The sequence below is a fragment of the Bubalus bubalis genome, chromosome 8 (assembly GCF_019923935.1).
Source record: "Bubalus bubalis isolate 160015118507 breed Murrah chromosome 8, NDDB_SH_1, whole genome shotgun sequence".
In the NCBI taxonomy this organism is placed as follows: domain Eukaryota; kingdom Metazoa; phylum Chordata; class Mammalia; order Artiodactyla; family Bovidae; genus Bubalus; species Bubalus bubalis.
Window position 1 is genome coordinate 65,301,651 of NC_059164.1, and position 13,336 is coordinate 65,314,986.

General features: G+C 44.7%; 1 protein-coding gene across 1 annotated transcript in view; it reads right to left on the reverse strand.

Annotated features, from left to right (window-relative positions):
* Positions 1-9,621: 9,621 nt before the first annotated feature.
* The window catches only part of GARS1 (glycyl-tRNA synthetase 1), a 52,817-nt gene continuing 49,102 nt past the window's right edge, over positions 9,622-13,336 (reverse strand). The window contains exons 15-17 of the mRNA XM_006055653.4: positions 12,236-12,329; positions 11,488-11,678; positions 9,622-9,917 (exon numbers count right to left, since the gene is read on the reverse strand). Coding sequence (XP_006055715.4) covers positions 9,792-9,917; positions 11,488-11,678; positions 12,236-12,329 — 411 coding nt within the window. The 3' untranslated portion in view covers positions 9,622-9,791. The remainder of the gene's footprint in view (positions 9,918-11,487; positions 11,679-12,235; positions 12,330-13,336) is intronic.

Sequence of the window (13,336 nt, forward strand, 5' to 3'; positions counted from 1 at the left end):
GCTGATCTAACTCTGGAAGATAGTCAGCGTTCAGCCTCTGCAGTGAATAAAACAAAGTAATTAATTGTGATTCTTAATTAGCTCTGCAGGGCACTGAGTAAGGCCTCCTCTGTTTCCTGGAGGCCTGACAGCGATTAACAGTCTGGATCATGGATCCCCATGGAGGCTCCTTTGCCCACGCAGGCAGAGAAATTCAAAGACCTGTCACTTCTCCCTGCCTCCTCCAGTTCCGGCCTCCTGTTCTCTGGGGAAGATTAGTGGCAGGCCTGCAGGCGACCCTGCAGCTGCCTCCTCGCTTTCTTATTCTTTCAGCTCAGCCCAAGTACCTCGTCCTTTCAGGGTTTTCCAAAGGGTGCACTATGGGGTCTGTGTCGCTAGTTCCTGAGCAAATGAACTTCCCCAGCCCTGGGTCTCCAGACCCACCTCATTCCTCCACCTGACAGATTCTGGGCTGCCCTCGCACCATCAACATGCAGACTTGAATGTTAAAGTCTGCATCTGAAGGAATGAGGAGAAAGTCCTTCCTTGGAAATGTGATGGATTCTTTGAAAAAATACAAATGTATAACACACAAACATATAGTGTATTCAATAGTGCATGTCTATACAAATGCTCACAGGAACTGTGGATCCAAGTTTAAAAGCCCCAAAATTACAATGTTCTAATTTAGCTAGTGGGCTTCCCAGGTGGTTCAGTGGTAAATAATCCACCTGCCAATATAAGAGACTCAGGGGACGTAGGTTCAATCCCTGGATGGGGAAGATGCCCCTGGAAGAGGAAATGGCAACCCATTCCAGGGTTCTTGCCTGGAGAATCCCATGGACAGAGAAGCCTAGTGGGCTACAGTCCATAGGGCCGCAAAGTCGGACATGACTGAGCTCGCACACACAGCAGCATGCACAATTTAGCTAAAAAGTCCCCGCGTTGATGGTGTGGGTTAGAAGCACAAGGGCATTTAAAGTCACACAGGTTTCTGAGCCCACTCCAGACCTCCCAAAATATGGAGAGTGGAAATTCACACTTTTAACAACCATCCTCACATAGGAGGGCCCTGGGACCCACCAGCATACAAGGCCATTCTTGGCTGTATCTCCCACTGTGCCGGCCTCTTCAGGCAGTGGGCAACTCCTCACTAACAGGTCCCTCCTTGGTGTCAGGTTGGGTCATGAGAGGTGTGAGGGCAGGGCCTTGTCTGTCCCAGGCCTGGATTGTCATTACCCAGGGAAATGTCAGGGTTTCAAGAGAGATTTCATTTGAACTAGGGATTCCAAAAGCATGAATCTGAAAACCACTGAATTTACACAATTTTAGTCCCTTGGTAAGGGGTTTCGCTCATAGCTCAGTTGGTAAAGAATCTGCCTACAATGCAGGAGACCCAGGTTTGATTCCTGGGTTGGGAAGATGCCCTGGAGAGAGAAATGGCAACCCACTCCAGTATTCTTGTCTGGAAAATCCCATGGACAGAGGAGCCTGGCAGGCTACAGCTCATGGAGTCAAAAGAATAGGACACAACTTAGCAACTAAACCACCACCACCCTTGGTAAGAACTACTCAGAGGCTTCAGGGTCGTTGCAGTGTGGGGAAGATATGTATTTTAAGCTGAGTCAGTCAGTCAGTCAGTTCAATCATTCAGTCGTGTCTGACTCTGCGACCCTGCAGACTGCAGCAGGTCAGGCTTCCCTGTCCATCACCAACTCCCGGAGCTTGCTCAAACTCATGTTCATCAAGTCAGTGATGCCATCCAACCATCTCATCCCCTGTTGTCCCCTTCGACTCCTGCCTTCAATCTTGCCCACCATCAGAGTCTTTTCCAATGAGTCAGTTCTTCACATCAGGTGGCCAAAGGATTGGAGCTTCAGCTTCAGTGTCAGTCCTTTCAATGAATATTCAGGACTGATTTCCTTTAGGATTGACTGGTTTGATTTCCTTGCAGTCCAAGGGACTCTCAAGAGTCTTCTCCAGCACCACAGTTCAAAAGCATCAATTCTTTGGTGCTCAGCCTTCTTTATGGTCCAACTCTCACATCCATACATGACTACTGGAAAAACCATAGCTTTGACTGCTGGTGCTGCTGCTGCTAAGTCACGTCAGTCGTGTCCGACTCTGTGCAACCCCATAGACGGCAGCCCACCAGGCTCCCCCGTCCCTGGGATTCTCCAGGCGAGAACACTGGAGTGGGTTGCCATTTCCTTCTCCAATGCAGGAAAGTGAAAAGTGAAAGTCAAGTCACTCAGTCGTGTCCAACTCTTAGCGACCCCATGGACTGCAGCCCACCAGGCTCCTCCGTCCATGGGATTTTCCAGGCAGGAGCACTGGAGTGAGTCGCCAGTGCCTTCTCCAGCTTTGACTAGATGGACCTTTTTTTCGGCAAAGTAATGTTATGCTAGTAATGCAATTTAAACTTAGACTTAAGTTATATATGTATCTCTGGGCTAGTCATTTCAAAGTAAGCCAGTTTTTACACCAATATACTGAATGTGGCAGCTTCCCTGGAGAAGATGCTTTCAGATGTCATTCAAATATTTCTTGAGCACCTACTGAGTGCTAGGCACTTCTCCGGGCACAACAGAGGATATAGACTTAAATAAGGCAGACTCAAATTCTTGTCCTCATGGAATTGTTGACTTAAAAAAAAGCACAATATGACAGTTGTGAGTCAAGTTTTATTTAGGGCAAAATGGACTATAGCCCAGGAAGATAGCTCTGAGAAACTGCTTCCAAGAGGAAGGTCAGTGTATATATATGTGATTTTGGTGAAGGGGGAGCACATGCAATCAGGCACATATTTTTTGCAGAAGTTTCTGCTAGTCATGTGAAGGTTACTGCTAATCACAAGGAACAGACATCACCATAAGGGATTTTGGTGGTTTTCTAGATATGAGGAGATGCAGGAATTGGGCTCATAAAACTGGGTCCTGAGAACATCTAACTATCTGAAGACTTGTCCTGCCAGTTCTCCCCAGAGCACAGTGTGCCTCGTTTCTGCTCTTTCCCCTGAATTCCTTCAGCGGGTGTTGAAAACCAGCAGCTGCAGCGGCACATGATCTAATCCTTGTAGAAGCACGTGCCAATTTATAGTTGATAAAAGTTTATATTCCAGTGGGGACACTGAAAATTAAACAGACAAAGAAGCAAAATATATGATCAAGTGTTAACCACTAAAGAGAAAAAGAGAACAAGGAAGAGAGTATGAAATGCGTGTGGAGGTGAATGTTCTGCGTAGGGAGGCAGGGTGTTGCTCAGTGTTGAAACTGTAGGTGAAATGGCTGGGGGAGGGGTCATGGGGTGACGACTGAACAAGGTGTTGAAGGAGGTGAGGGAGAGGATGTGAGGATTGAGATGAAAAGCCCTGCAGGCAGATGAACAGCGAGGGCCAAGGGGCTGCTTCTACGTGTGCTGGGGTGGCAGGACAGCGGGTGAGCATGTATGTGTGCTCAGTGGGGAGAGGGGAGGCGGGCTTCACGCGGGTGTTATTCTTTAGTGAGAAGAAAAGCCACTGACTTTTTAGGATGAATGGGACCACTTTGACTACTGGGTGTGAATAGATTGTGATGGGGTACAGGTACAGCAAAGAGTTCATGGAAGAGTGCAATAGACCAGGTGGGAGATGGTTGGGTGCCTTGGACCAGGGTGGTGGCCCGATTCTGAATATCTAGTGAAGGTGGATTTGGTGGCCTCGATGTGGCATGGATGAGAAGAAGTCAAGACTGGCATCCACTGTTACTAACCCAGAGGGCAGGTTAATGGACTGGACCAGTTTGCAAGCCTGCTTCAGAATTCTTTTTAGCAAGATAGAAGATCTGGCCTCAATTTTAAAATGAATGTTCATAAAGATTTTTAAAAGCTTGTCTGTTTTTTTTCTTTCCCATAATCTCATCGTGCTTAATCTCACTATCAATTAACTCACCCTCAGATGCAGAACAGTGGGTTTTGATGAGCCAAAAAAGGTTTCAATTAGTCTAAATTGTTTCAGTTCGCATAACTGCTTCTGCACTAATTGTTGGTGATTGAGTTTTAAGACCCAGCAAATGTAGACACTGCCTGGAAAAATGCTCCTGGGGCTCATGTCTGCGCCAAGTCCTCAAAGTTGAAAGAGGAGGGCAGAAAGCTTTGGCTCTCAAAGAGGAAGGGCTCTCTCATCCCAGCCCCAAGCTCCAGAAACTTCCATGAGGTTCGGGTTCAGGCTGTGGCCTGGGATGGAGGTATGAGGGTTAGGGCAAGGCTGGCATTGCTAGATTCTCAGAGTCAGGACCAGAGTCCACTTTACTTGGCTTCCAGTACAAAACTCCCAGCTGCACCCACCCTCATTCAGCAAGATCACGGCTCCTGAATTAAGGTCACCTGGGAAAACTGACGTCCACTGCTCATGTCCCCACCCCACACCTGCTTGTCTAATTGTCTCACTGGATACAAGGTTCTTATAAATACATACTCTCAAAGGGAAGCCCTTTTCAGGAGAGCAAGCAGTCCAGCATTTCATATGGCCAAGAAAGTGCACAGTGGTGCAAAAGTAGGGAAAACGCTACAAGGAACAAAAGCAACGACAGCCCCTTTGAGGGATCCCCTAGGGCTCACCTTGACTACATTGTCCCTGACCCCCAACACGCACAATCCACAGAGTCTGGGCTCCCACGGGGCAGAAAGCCAGTGCACATTTGCTCATGCAAACAGGCCCCTTCTCTGAAAATCCAATAGCACATGACCCAGGACTAGATTGCTCCATCCAGCATTCACAACAGTAGTTCTGCAGTCTTCTTTCTAGCCAAGTTGGAGTGGATTTAGATTTTGAAAATAAAAAATAAAGCTTTTTTTCATTTAACTCAAGAGCCACACCATACCCTACCCCCAACCCCCCAGGCCCAACACAGGTTCATCTGCCTAAAGTTCTGCTTATGGAGGATTTTCTTATTTTTTTTCAAATGAGGACATAGCTTCTTTAGTAGTAAAGGACTGTCAGCTCTGGGTCAGACACATTGCCCACCACAACACTGCCCGTGTCCTGTGTGTCTGAGTCCATTTTCCTGTGGACATGTCTGCCTCCAGAGTCAATGCTTTACTATGATAATATCTCACCAGCAGAAAATGACATTGAGCAGGAAAATGAGAATGGTCACAGATTTTGAACCCAAGTATCAACCAGCACAGAGAAGTCAGGCCAAGGACAGATGCCTCCCACTCAACCACCTCTGCTGGTGACTCCGAGGAGTAAAGGAGAACGCTTTTACTTAGTTGTTTATGGACCGACCTACTAAAAGCTGAAATCATTCTGTTCAACCAGGTTTCAGAAAAGGAAATGAACTCTCAAGGAGAGCAGAAAAAGAACGGAGTGATTCAGGTGACAGCTCTCCCCTCTCTAAGCTAGAGCTCTTATGTTTCCTGCGTAATAATTCTCTTAGCCCTCCTCACAGCCCCAGACAGCAGACAGCTTTGCGTACTTTGTGCTCTAGCTGCCGGACCGATGGCCCAGTTCTGATACACGTCCTAACCTGAGCAAAGAATCTTAAATGGCTACACAGATGATGTCCAAAAGGTTTTGGTAAATCTATATATTGAGGTACACAGGAATGCTGTGAATCTCATGATGCTAAGTAAGAATTGTGTTTTGTGGGTAAATACCCCAAATGGGAAAATGTTGAACAGTGGACAAGAGATTAAAGTAGAAAGATGAGCAAGGGAGAGAGAAAGAGAAAGAGACGGGGGAAGGCGGAGTGGAGGAAAATTTGAGCTTGATAGAGTATTAAGCAAAATTGGTGGTTGAGGACAGAAATGGGTTTGTGGAGACAGAAAAAAAATCAGTGCTCTAGTCGACCAGAGCTTGTGAGCAGTTTTCATGCCTCTTCCTTCCCTCACTGTCATCTCTACTGCTGTCAACACCCTCCTCAAAGACAGGTCTACAGGCACAGCTTCTCATGCAGTCATGGCTGAGAAGGCTAGACTTCCTAACCTGGCTGAGAATCTGCATTCACCAACTCCAAAGTGTGGGACAAGAAGGAAAGGTCCTGAGCTGTAGGGCGAGGGTTATGTACAAGCAAGCATTTCCCGACAGCAACAGACTGTTTGGAACTGTGTTAATAAGTAACTGAGTGCTCAGATGGTAAAGAATCCGCCTGCAATGCAGGGGACCTGGGTTCGATCCCTGGGTCGGGAAGATCCCCTGGAGAAGGAAATGGGAACCCACTCCAGTATTCTTGCCTGGAGAATCCCACGGACTAAGGACCCTGGGGGCTACCGTCTGTGGGGTTTCCAAAGGGTTGGACACGACTGATTGACTAACACTTTCACTTTTTCTTCTTTTGTAAAGGACAGTAATATTTAAATTACCTTAAGGGTGAAAAGAGAGAACACAAAGGACCTTAGAATAGAGCCTGGCACGTGATAGGCACCCAGCACACGTGCCATTCTCCCCGGAAACACTGAGCTCCAACCACTGAAGTCCTGAAGAGGAGCTGGGCAGAGGAGAGGCCTGAACCCCCAACACTGGACAAGGGAGGCAGGCTATGAGCCGTGGAGGGTTCATGAGAGCACATTTACTGACACTTCATCGAAGCAACATAAAACAATGCCTGTTAAATTCATCTTTTCTGGAAACTTTGGTATTTTTAATGACACCTTTTAGCCTGTTGTCAGTAAAAATTTTGTTCAGAAGATGCTTCCCCACTCTGGAGTGGGGCAGGAAGGGGCAGGGCTCAGCCTTTTTATGGCTTGAGCCAAAGTATCTGTTTTAGCAGAGGTTTTCCTAAGGGGGCTTTCAAAACTTTGCTGTCTGAACATCAGAACTCAGTAAACTGGCTTGAAGCATGCACATACATGAGCATTTTTCAAAGTTCCAGTGATTCCAATGTGCAGGCAGGGTTGAGAACTACTGTCCTAACTCTTTCACTGCTGCAAAAGGCTTAAAAAAATGTATCCTTAATCATGCAAGAAAGGTATACCATCACAACTGGGAGAACAGAAGTCAACAGCACCAGAAAAGCTCCTGGCAAGAAGGCAGGGCCACAGGCTACAGCTCTCAGGCATTTCCTGGTGATGCTCCCAAATAATAACCCAATTTCCAGAAGAGCCATTCATCCCGTCCGCATGATCCTAATACAATTCCTGCTTAGACGCAGCCCAATAATCAAGATTTATTGAAGAGACAGGCGAATTTTGAGGCACAATAAAATTATTCATCCATTCATATGCTGAATCTTCAACTAAACTTCTTTGGGGTGGACAAATGCCAAGCAAACAAAACCTGCCTTACACATAGTTGGACTATCAGCAAAGATGCGTGCAAGGCTCTTTAACATGATTGATGCTATCCTAACCTCTTCATCCTAGCTCGTCCCAAGAGATGCAGATTAATAGTTATCCCTAGTGATAGGTTAATTTAAGTGCAGCTGCATCCAGAGATAATTTGGATTTATTTCTGGTTTATTTGGTCCTCTTGTGAATAGACTCCATTGGGCAAGACAGTCACTACCATTAGCTTAAGTTTATATTGGTTAAGGGACTAATAAATAAGGGTCTAGAATGAATCTATCAAGGGATTTGACAAAGTAATTTTTCAAATTGTTATCACAAAAACCTTTGAACATCTGACATCTCTAGTACCATCTCATCTGACTAGTAGGATCATTTATTTATATGACTTCACAATGAATTCTGGAGCACTCTATATTCAGTATTTTACTATTATGAGCCATTAAGCAGTATTAAGGTTCTGGACTCCTGCAGAACTCAGGCACCAACCACCTCTCTAGACACAACTCCTACTTGTCTGAACGTCCTGAATTCAACCTAAGTTTTCAAGAAACAACTGTTTTCTTAATGTACATTCCATGGGAATCAGTTAAGACTCTTCCTATTTTTGAGAAGAATGGAGAACACGTGTGACTTCTGGGACAGTGCTACTTAGCCAGCTCCCAAGATAGCCCACAGTTTGATACAAATGCATAAATAATAATGGGCTGCATAGCACATCAAGCCAGAAAGTCCCTGGCTTACACACTGGACTTGAACAGAAGAGAGGAGTTGTGCACACTCAACTCTTTGGTGTGTAGAGCCTCTTTATAAAACAGCTCTTCCCCTGCTTGCTTAGAAGCAAGCATGACAGACAGAACCATTGGCTATTGACCCAGCTTCCCCACGCAGTTAATCAATCACTTTACAGGCAGTAGGGGCTCTTTGGGGAGAAATCATGCATTGCATGTAGAGGAAAGACCAGAGAAAGCAGGGCTTGTGGAATTCATATCCACCATCTAACATGACAAATGTGTTTGCCAATGAAAAGTGAAGAGAGCTTTGGTTCCAATCCTTTTATGATCCAAAGTAGATAAATCTACATGTTTAATATATTTTTCCTATTAAGGAGCTCTTAACAACTCCTGAGGTTGTGGTGATTGACTAGGGAGGTGCTCACTGTGAAAAGTTAGATAATGTTAAGTAGTAAAGACAACTGCCCCCTTATACCTCTGTCCCAGCCCCAATGTGAGAATGCTAGAATATACACCAAGTTAAGAGCTATATTATAAGGGGTGAAAAAAATCCTTAAAAAATAAAAACTCAAGTTTATTTAAAAGCTAGTTTCTTCTAATAATGAATACTTTAAAAAGCATAGGTCAGAGGAGAAATAAGCATCAGTGAAATGATTTCTTCCCCAGAGGTTTGTTCAAAATCAAGACTCATGCAAAGTCTATTTACTGACTACCTACTGTGTATAGCACTGTGGTAGGCACCACTGGAGAAGAGATAAAGATGACAGAATCCCAGTGGGATTCTTCAATTTCTCTTCATTCTCATGACAAGGAAAACATTCTGGATACGGCACCTCTCCTTCCCCTTTACTGTCTGAGAGGACGATGGGATGCTAGACAGTCTTAACACAGCAAATAAAGAGCTGGTCAAACACACATCCTTGAATTTTTTCCTAACAAATGAACACGTGTTCTGACTCTATACAAAAACATCATAGCAGTGAAGTCCCTCAAAAGCTGAGCCAAAAACTACTAGGCTAAAATCAAAGACACTGTGACAGTTGAGAAGTGCTAAGTCAAGACACAGCAGATGGGGTTCCTCTAGCATCAGGAGTTCAGCAATTTCCAGGGCTATCTGGGAAGCCAAGTACAAGCATGCCTCAGAATTAAAAGACAGCTGTGTTGTTGCACCCCACCTGGACACCCGAGAGAGCAGTGTCATCAGGATACTGGGGTTAGCAGCCCTGACCCCCACCCCAGCAAGTGTCTTCCTTCTCCTCCACTGCTTCTGCAGCCTCCTCCACACCGCAGCACCTCCCAGAAGTCAGTCTCCCTACTCAGACTGCTGCCTCTTCAGCACAATGCATCACCTCAGAAAAGGAGAACAGAAAAGGCAAATCCATAGAGACAGAAAACAGGTAAGTGGGTGCTTGGGGCTGGAATGCACATGAGATTTCTTTTAGGAGCGATGGAAATCTTCTAAAATCGGATGGTGGTGGCAGTTGACAACTCTATAAATACACTAAACATCATCAGTTTGTTCAGGTGAGTTTTACAGTTTTATGACCAAAGTTAAGTTTAAGGTATATTCACTGTTTCACATTAAGTCAGGAGTGTCTACCCAAGTTAGGAAAAATTGCAGAAACATGAGCATGTAGGTTACAAGTCTGTTCAGAATTCCTTCAACTTTAATTGTGGGAGTAAGATCAGGCAGCCACTGAGGATAAAATGTAGTCCTGGGGAGGAACTGAGATGCTTTTTTTTTTTTTGTAAAGTGGACATGTTAAGAGTTATTCTTTTATTAGAGCAAATGGTTAAAAGTTGCCAAAACTGTTCTCATTCTTCGATTGCCTCTTTTTTCCCAGTTTCTTGACCTTCGAAGACAGGATATCTGGCCTCCACATCCGCCCACATGATGCTGCCATTGGCCAGATCACGGACAACACTGGGCAGTTCAGAGACCTGGGGTAAAAGAAAAGAGAAGTTCCAGAATCAACCAACTGGATTAGGCTGTCAAAAAAAAGAGGATTCACCCTGAACTCAGGAAACGACAGTCGAGTCCGTCAGTGATAGGATCCCTCCAAAAACTGGTCCCTACAGTGTTTCTAACTGACTCCCATCGAAGCCTCTTTACCTAGTTATGCTTACCTCCCTCCCAGGCTGGGGTCCTGCTCTTCCTCCAGCCCAGAAGCCCTGCCAGCTCCCTTGAGTACCCCAATTCCCCACAGAGCCTTTTCTAGTCATTCCAAGCCTTCAGGCTACCTGAAGTTACTTCATTTGTATTAAATTCAACTCTTAGAACCACGGTCAGTCAAGTAACAGGAGTGAAGGGAGTCAGGAAACTGGAGAGGCCCTAAGGAAGGGGCCAGCTGTTCAACAGCCAGAACCAACGGTGGCCACCACACAGCAGGGGTCCTCAAACCTGAGTGACCAACCATAGGAATCATCTGGGAGACTTGCTTCTTTTTTTAAAGATTTTTTTTTTTTTTTTGATGTGGACCATTTTTGATGTTTTTATTGAATTTGTTATAATGTCATTTCTGTTTTCTGTTTTTGGCATTTTGGCCGTGACATATGTGGGATCTTGGCTTTCTAACCAGGGATCAAACCTGCACCCCTGCATTGGAAGCACAGGGTCTTCACCACTGGGCTGCCAGGCAAGTCCCTGGGGGGCTTGTTAAAACAGTTCTGCCCGCCCTCTCTCCTTCTCCAAACCCCAGCTCCATCCCAGTTTCTGACTTAGCAGGTCTGAGGTGGAGATTTCCCTTCTCTAAGTTCCCACGTGACGCAGATGCTGCTGGTCCAGGGGCCACACTCTGAGAACCCCTGCCTGACAGGAATACAGGTTCAGAGTACTCAGATCTGGTATTGTAAAAAGATGAGCCAGAAATCTGTGACCTCTAAGGTAGACTGAAAATTCCCTTGGGAAAAAAGCAGCCTTTCACTCCTGTTTTCCCTATTACAAACTCTTAGTAACAAGCGGAGCAAATGAAAGGCACTCTAAATACAAACTTGTTCAACATAAACTGGTTAGGCAGCTGTCAAAGTGGTCACTCTTCTTTCCCTCCTGAAATTTTCCCATCTCCATGGTTCCCTTCCCATCAAGTAAAATTACTGAAATATTATTCACCGTTTTGCATTGATTAGCATGAAGAAGTTTATACATACTCGGGTGTACACTTATATGGAAATATGAAAATAAAACTGTCTAAGCCCCCAAAGCCTGCCAATAAAACTATGGCAACAACCACTTGCGATCATATTTCTCGCTCAAATAAACAATCATAAATGCAAACTGTCAGAGAATGAGCCCAGAGTAATACAAATGGCTGTAAAATATTAGAGCAGTGTTAATGAATATTTTCATAATTAAGCCTAGGGGATTTGGGAAATCTATGCTCTGTCTGATACAAATTTACGACTAAAATGAAAAAGACAAAAACAAGAAGGGAAGCATAAACACAACAAAATCCATCTCAAGTCAGAAGGAACCGGTTTTTAAGACTACAAATGCCAAAGCGAAGGCAACCACCTCTGCTCTGATCTGCCGCATGGAGTCTCGGTCCCGCAAAGTGGCCGTGTGAGGGGTCTTGTTCACTGTATCAAAGTCAATGGTTATGCCGAAAGCCACACCAATCTCATCAGTCCTGGCGTAGCGTCTTCCGATGGATCCTGAGGAATCGTCTACTTTGTGAGAGATGCCGTGCCTGGTCAAGGCCTCCGCTATCCAAAATAAATTCAATAAATTAAAAATGTCATATGCACTCAGGAAACTTATAACAGGAGGGAACATAAAAGAGCAAGAAGTTGCAGCTGCAAGAGACAGAAACATTCCCAAAGTTTAAACCCTTGCTGGAGCCCAAACCCTTACCCATCCCTGCATCTCATTCGGCTGTAGGGTCGCGAGCAGCCAAGGTGAGGAGACTGGTGTGGCCCCAAGCAGCTCAGTGGATGCCTCCCATCTCTCAACTCTGAAATGTGTGGGCCACACCAGACAGCCACAAAGATCCCTTTCAGTGCTGTGAGTCCAGTGGCTGCAGATCTGCAGGGCTGTCACCCTCCACTGGGTGTCCCCTGATGAACTGACCGGCAGGGTCAGCAGGAGAAGCAATGTGCAATCTGACTCTTGGGTTCTATCCCAACTCATTCAAATGCTAGGAGAAAACATCCCGAGCAAGCATACTCTTTATTCAATACTTGTTTTTTTTTAAGAGACATTTCCTAAAATTCAGTCTGCTTGATAGTATTCCCATGGAGATTAACCAACTGGATTTACTTACATAATTCCTTGACAAATGGCATGAACTCCTGGTTCTGGCTCAATGGAAGGACGGAACATTTGAATGGAGCTACTACGGCAGGGAAACTGAAGAACTAGATGATTTAAAAAGACATCCAAATGCATTAGTGTATAAAGATCTAAACATTAGCGTCCGAATTTCACTATCAAAATACCGGAAAACAGGATGTGAAAAAGCAGTGTGATAAAACAGACAGCGGGATAACCAGAACTAGAATCACAAAGATCTGGTTTTCAGCTCAGAATCTGGACCAACTCAGTGAACTCTACCTCTCTGGACCGTCGCTTCTCCATCTAAAACGTAGGTCTCTGCTGTCTGCTCTGCCTACTTTGCAGGTCAATCATAAAAATATTAAATGATGTAAAGCATTTTGAAAACTGCCATCTAAGATGGTAATTATTTGGTACTACTTAAAAGCCTTACTTCTTTCTGTGGAGATCCCTATGAACCTCCCCCGACATCATCAAAAAAGTAGTGTCAACAGACAAAATTCCATTCTGTCCTTTCAGAGATTCAGCGTAGTTGAAGGATGTCTGAGTCTTAGTGACTAAGTAAAACATAACAGTTTAATTAGCTTACAAATGCATGTCCCAAATAAATAGTAGGAAGAAAACAAACAAAAAACCCAAAATTAGGTTCTGTATACCCAGAGAAAAATACAGCCCTCCTAACCTGCTCCTGAAACAGATTTCAGAGTTACTGAGAAATAAAAGAAAGCAAAAATATTTGGCAGAAGGCAAACAATTCTACCATTTTGGATTGGAAATGAGAGCTGAAGATAGTTCTTAAATAGGATCTGTACAAAAGTTTCACTTGAAAGCAAGAAGATGGGACTCAGAATGAATAAGTCCCATAAAAATAATGAATGACACGGGGTCCAGTTTGGCCCCCCAAAATCCTAATTAATCTTAAAATGTCAAGCAAGGATGAATATTCCACTGTAAGTAAACCCTGGACTGCACCAATATGGCACATGAATTGTGGAACACTCCTAACTCCACTCCTCTCCTCCTCTTGTGATAATTCCATTTAATGTGAGAGAGAAGTGGGGAACTGACTTTATAGAAAAATGGGGTTTTT